Genomic DNA, 6,597 nt, shown 5'->3' with positions numbered 1-6,597 from the left:
TTTCTATGTGGTGTGAGACATTGCTAAATTACAGACATTCCTGCTAAATTATAGTCCATCTGATGTTGTACTTAACAAAAACCATTGGGCTTCTAGTTTATGGGGTGGTTTCCCGGACATGGATTAGCTTAAGTCAGGACTAGGTCTTAGTTTCATTAGGAAATATAACTAGTTTTAACAAACATGCCTTACTAAAAACATCACTTGTGTGCATTTTGAGGTGAAACAAATGGCACTGATGTATTTTATGATATGTCAGTTTGGACAGCTCTTACATTTATTTTAGTCTAGGACTAGTCTAATCCCTGTCCGGGAAACCGCCCCATTGTCACCCAGGTTGACCACCTCAATCCTTTCAACCCTAAACCTTGAGTCCTTTATACATAAACAGAAAAAATCTAGAAACAATCAAAGTTTTGAGTATTGATTTTCAGTTTGATGTAATATTTTACAATATTGGTTATAATAAAGACTTATTGCACACCAAAAGGGTCTTAATAACAAAGGTTTCAAAACATTAGTTTCTAGATATTTATACATGTAGATGACATCCCTGTTGGTCTAAAAGTGTCCTCCAGTCCTTCATATTGTGTAAGGTGCCACACAAATCCACAAGCACTGTTAAAATCAGGGTAGAGATGAGGTTAGCAGCATCGCTTCTTGTCAATGTGGAGGATCCTATTGCATTTCGGGCATGTGTGATAGGCGTCTTTGAAAAACTTGACGAAGAAGGGAATCAGACAGCAGAACACAACCAACCTAAAAGAAGGAATTAGTTTCACAATTATTAATCTGGTACATACATGTAACCAATCTTTTTTTTTGGTTGCAAATTTTAAAGGAACGCTTACCCGCACAGAATGAAAAGTAGGCACATCAACCATGCGTAGGTTCCCACTTTGTAGTCGACGTTGGTTAAGACTTGCTGTTGGCAGCTAGTGCAGGTGGCCCTTCCTGGTTTACGACCCAGCTCGTATGATTCGTAGCTGACGAATTTGTTTTTGGCATCTGCTGATTGAACTACAAAAGATATCAATGTGTGAGTTACGACCCTGCTTGTAACGCCAATTTTTTGTGATTTTGTGTTTTCTATATAAAATCATCCTACATAATGTAAAAAATAAATATCTTTAATATTGACTCAGTAAAGTCATTGAAATCAAACTTTATTGCTCCTAATCTCATAATTCATTTATGAGAGCATGGATTTTACAGACACAATTTAATCCTACGTTTTTATCTACTATCACAGTTTGTTACATTTAAAATCACCATGCAAGAAGGAAGACAACAAATACAAATTTCATACAATAAAATCTTGACATAGGGTCACCATCTATAGCCTGCATGTCATTTTAAAGAAGTTGTACTCTTTAAAACCAGCAATTTTCATGAATGACAGACTGGTAACAAACTTACCACCTCTGGATTCCATTCGTACTTGGGAGTCATTGATAGTGGTGCCTTGTGGGGTAAACGGCGTGTGCACATGATAAACCTTGACATCACCCTTGTTCTCTACTGTAGAGGAAACAAAGCATTTTAGGATTAGGCATTTGCGGTAAACTTGCACTGATGCTTGGATTTTTTTAGTATTAGGGCTTACCTGGTATTATATAGGGAGGTGGCTCACCAGTTCCTTTAGCGCTCATTTTTGTCTTTGGCTGGATTCAACCTAAGAGTAAAAGACACAACATGGGATTTTTGTCACATACTTTTAATTTAATACTTTATTGTAGAGTGGTTTGTGTATCAAGAATGTGATTTTAGATTGGGACGTTTTATAGTTATAGAGATCTTTGCTTCTGAAAGGTTGTATGTTCAATCCCCAGAAGAGCAGAGCTATCACTATTATAACCTTAACCAACATAACCCTGGCGAACCCAAGATCTCTTTTATTAGCAGCAATTAAAGGCGGAGTCCACGATGTTTGAAAGCCAATGTTGATATTTGAAATCACCTAAACAAACACGCCCCTACCCCAATAGAATCTGGACCTTCTGTTGATAGACCCGCCCCACACATACGCAACCCGGCATTTGATTTGATTTGATTTGATTGGCTATAAGTGTGTTTTGGTAGTCGGCCCGTCTCCTTTTCCAAAGCGTTTTTCAAACATCGTGGACTCCGCCTTTAACATTGGCCAGATTTGACCCATGGGTTCTCCAGGGTTAAACTCTTCCAGGTCACGTGTCCACCTAATCACATCTGCTAAATTGCTAAATGTACGTTAAGCAGTATAATAGATGTAAAACGTGTTCATTGTAAAAATATATTTTTGCGCATACATTTTAAAGTTAAAAAGTAATTTTAACTGTATTGACTAGTGATGAGTTCCTGTAACTTATACAATTAAGTTGACATAACTAAAGCAAATTCAACTTGATTTAAAGGGGACATATAATAAAAATCAGACTTTTTCCACGTTTAAGTGCTATAATTGGGTCCCTAGTGCTTGTATCAATCTAGAAAATGTGAAAAAGATCAACCCAGTAACTTAGTTTTGGTAAACCATTCTCTACAAGCACATGAAAAAATAGGTAATTAAATTTTGGATCTCCTTTTGATGTCAGAAGGGAATAATACCGCTCATTGATCTGCACTATCCAACCACGTTACTGCCATTTAGGGCAGATATCATCTTGTTTGGAAGGACACACCCAAATACGGCACATTTTTGCTTACACCTACAAAGTGGCAATTTCAACATACTATCATAAACTATCTATATGATATTTTGAGCTAGAATGTCACATATGTACTCTGGGGACACCAAAGATTTATTTTACATCTTAAAAAAGTCTTGTGAAATGTCTCATTTAATAAGTTACAGCAACTCATCACTTGTCAATATAGTTGAAACGACTTGTTAATCCTAGTTGTTCAACTTTTTTACAGTGTAGCTCAACTGGCGAAGTATAAATGCATTTGCCAAATGCATTAACAAGCATCAAATAATAGATCAACGCAAACATTTGTAAGTTTTGCTTTTAGGGAGTTTAAGGGCCAGATCTTGCGACGTAAAATCCCTCAAACATTTATTTGTTTTGATGCTAAATAAGAATATGTTTTGGTTAGCTGCCTGCCAGCTTCCTTTTCCCAGACACTTTGTCAAAAGTACATAAAGTGACAAATTACAGGTCATGCTGCATTTCCGTGATGATACAGCAAGGTAAACGCCTTGTGAGAAGACAACAGTGTTAAAAGCCTAGTCAATGATTGATATAGACATCCACCCAAAGACAAAAGTGGAATGCTGTTCGGCTGCATGTCTGACTCGTGTACTAATACTCATAACACCCTGATACTTCTTTATATCTACTAATGGAAAAACTGCATCAGTGAATAATACACTATACAATAATGTCTTACATACAATGTACAGATAATGAAACACACAAGCTTCTGTAACTGTGTTGGGTACCTAAAAAAGTACATTTGGACAGCAACTAGTACTTGTCATTTGCTATCAATGATCATGTCACTCTTACCTTTTACCTCATTTTTATAAGATTGTTTTATCTTATTTCTAAATGCAAACATGAGTCTTTCTAACTGCACATGTCAGATCAGCACATTCATCTATTTTCATTCAAGAACTTAATATATTTTAATGTGGGCATTACTGAGAGGTTTACAGTTTTCACAGTGTTTATGTGTTTTAGGTGTGTGACAGTACAGTAGGAGGTGACCTGAAAACCTCAAACAGTCTAAGTACGTCAGCTATTTCACTCTGCTGTTGCTAAATGAGGCAAAGAGGCTTGTCCTTTCATTACCTTAGTCCGGTTTGATCAAAGCATTCAATGTCTTTTTCAATAAATGACGCATTTATTCAAAATCAATGTATTGCTTAAAAATAACTAAATAAAAACTAAGAAAAAAAATGTACAGAATGTATATTATTGACCATGAAATTGTATGTTGCAGTACGTGGGAGAAACCAGGGCTAGTTGTTAAATGGAAAGGTTGTCACAATGTATCTCGGTAACAATTAGATTTCGTATCAACACTGAATAGACAATAACCTGTGTGTTTCTCCCAGTAGTGCTATTGTGTGTTGTTTTTAAGGTACTACATTTTGCGAATCGAAGAATTCTGTTATGCACATTAAAATGATTAACAGGAATTAATGAAGATAGATTTAGACCAGAACCAGTGAAGATAGATTTTAAACAAAAGCGTGTTTTTTCCTATATAAGTCTTTTGTATATGTGTTCTATAGAAATTATTTATCACAATATGTATTTTATATATTACATTTGACCTTTCTTGTCTTATGCCTTACTTTATATTTTGTAATTGTTTACTGCTCAAAATTCAGCAGCAACATGCCACCCATACTGTGTGACGTGTAGAAACAGAAAGTCAAATTGAATCGTATTGTCTTGTTCAATGATGATGGAAATGTTCAATAGGTTTTTTGTTATTGAAACGTTAATCTTAAACCTACTCTGAGAGATATGCGCACTTATTGTGACAACCAGCACCGACCTCCCCTACATATCATATATCTCAATGACGATGGAAATATCTGGAAGTTTACTGGACTTGACATGAAAATATGCTTTGAAATTGTTCCTTATATTTTTTCGGTGTCTTAATCTCGAAATATACAAATAAATTTTGATAAATCTCTGTCGGCACACTGGCAAAGTGTCTAGAGCTAAACATACAAACAAAGCGAAAGGCTGTACATTCAGTTTAATGGCGCACGTAAATAAGGGCTTGTTTGATTAAGCAACAAGTGCAAACAATAAGATCAAGAACATGACATGATTATTACAAATGACTCACAATAATAATTTTAACTGTATAAAACATCCAGATCCATTAGTAAAATCATACTAAACAACTGTAACAGGCACTCAACATTGGCCACTCAAAGTACAAATCTGATTCAACAAGTGATTTAAGATAAAAACGAAAACAATATCATACAGTGTTATTATCAAATTTTAAATTTTTTTATTATCAACTCTGACATTTAGTTACTGTAAATAAGACACCAAAATCTCTCCTAAACACCACACAGTGTTGAGTTAAAGTTTGTAAAGAGAGCGCCCTGTCTTACCTGTCTTGTTGAGTCTGTTGCTGAGACTGAAACCAGTTTCTACGGTGTTTCAAAGCTTTTCATAGTTACACCAGTTACTCCACCCCTGCCTACTTAGAATACATTACCATATTTTTCTTTTTGTTGTCTTTTATGAATGTTCTTGTGACAGAAACAGGAAGAGTGCAGTTTTTCCTGACATTGAATGTGTCACTAAGCTATTTATTTATTTATTTATTGATAGCTGTAACTGTTGTGGATAATGAATGTAAACATATTATTTCTAGATATGAAATATTTGACATTAAAATCAGATGTCATGGGTGTTTTCATTTTGTACATTTTAAAATGATTGCATATGCTATAATATAAATGAATGGAAAAGACAGAAAGTACTGCTTATGTATAATGACTACTAGAATTTTGATATTGACTTTACTTTCTTTGTTGTTGATCCTAGAAATAATAATAATTTATGAAATAATAGCCTAATTATTAAAAAGCACTTTTAATATCACTCTTTAAAATCTTTTAAAGGGACACTCCCTTTTTTTTAAAAAATGTGCTAATTTTCCAGCTCCTCTAGAGTTAAACATTTTATTTTTACCTTTTTGGAATCCATTCAGCTGATCTCCAGGTCTGGCGGTAACACTTTTAGCATAGCTTAGCATAATCCATTGAATCTATTTAGACCATTAGCATTGCGCTAAAAAATAACTGAAGAGTTAAAAAAAAATTTAAACTTGACTCTTCTGTACTTACATCGTGTACTAAGACAGACAGAAAATGAAAAGTTGTGATTTTCTAGGCGGATATGGCTAGGAACTATACTCTCATTCTGGCGTAATAATCAAGAACTTTGCTGCCGTAACATGGCTGCAGCAGGCGCAATAATATTACGCAGTGCCTAAAAAAATCTCAACTTTTAATTTTTTGTCAGTCTTAGACTAGTACACGATGTAACTACAGAAGAGTCAAGTTTTAAAAAGGAAAAATATTAAAACTCTTTGGTTATTTTTTAGCGCGATGCTAATGGTCTAATCAGATTCAATGGACTATGCTAAGCTATGCTAAAAGTGGTAGCGCCAAACCCGGAGATCAGCTGAATGGATTCCAAAACGTTAAAAATCAAATGTTTAACTCTAGTGGAGCATTTTTTTTTTAAAGTAGACTGTACCTTTTCTGTCGCTGGGGTGGTACCCTAAGGTTTCGTTTTGTACAGATTTGTTCCTTTTTTGTATATTTTTTTCCTGACAGTGTAGCTTTCAAATGACTTGAAGTTAAATGATATTCTTTTTTTTAATTATTAATATTATTTAAGAATAGCCCCTTGAGATGCAACATCTTTTTTTTAAGGACATTAGAAATGCAGGTGCTATCTCTAATGAGAAACACAACTTAGGAAAACAAATAATACAATCATCAGGCAGGACGTTACAGTGTGTATCATTCATAGCCCAAACAAAAGCAAACTAACATTATTAATGGAGGATGCAATGTTGTGAATGATAAGATCTTATAGCATTAGAAAGTATTACACTGATGCT

At 34.5% G+C, this 6,597-nt stretch overlaps 1 protein-coding gene across 1 annotated transcript; it reads right to left on the bottom strand.

The window, feature by feature from the left end:
• Nucleotides 1-255: 255 nt before the first annotated feature.
• Nucleotides 256-5,162, bottom strand: litafd (LITAF domain containing). Its single transcript, XM_055194161.2, has 5 exons — nt 5,072-5,162; nt 1,607-1,675; nt 1,420-1,521; nt 852-1,020; nt 256-759 (listed from the first exon to the last, which is right to left on the bottom strand). The coding sequence occupies exons 2-5, from the start codon at nt 1,650-1,652 to the stop codon at nt 645-647; spliced, it is 432 nt and encodes a 143-aa protein (XP_055050136.2). The 5' UTR covers nt 1,653-1,675; nt 5,072-5,162; the 3' UTR covers nt 256-644.
• Nucleotides 5,163-6,597: the final 1,435 nt, after the last annotated feature.

The sequence above is a fragment of the Misgurnus anguillicaudatus genome, chromosome 19 (genome assembly GCF_027580225.2).
Source record: "Misgurnus anguillicaudatus chromosome 19, ASM2758022v2, whole genome shotgun sequence".
Classification (NCBI taxonomy): Eukaryota; Metazoa; Chordata; class Actinopteri; order Cypriniformes; family Cobitidae; genus Misgurnus; species Misgurnus anguillicaudatus.
This window is presented reverse-complemented; position numbering and strand designations above follow the sequence as displayed.

What these genes read in the sequence shown, in the direction of transcription:
- litafd (XM_055194161.2), bottom strand. Translation starts at nt 1,652, where the DNA reads ATGAGCGCTAAAGGAACTGGTGAGCCACCTCCCTATATAATACCAG. An exon ending in ACCTCCCTATATAATACCAG is followed by an intron (nt 1,522 to 1,606) that starts GTAAGCCCTAAT and finishes TTTCCTCTACAG; the next exon opens with TAGAGAACAAGGGTGATGTC. An exon ending in ACGAATGGAATCCAGAGGTG is followed by an intron (nt 1,021 to 1,419) that starts GTAAGTTTGTTA and finishes TATCTTTTGTAG; the next exon opens with TTCAATCAGCAGATGCCAAA.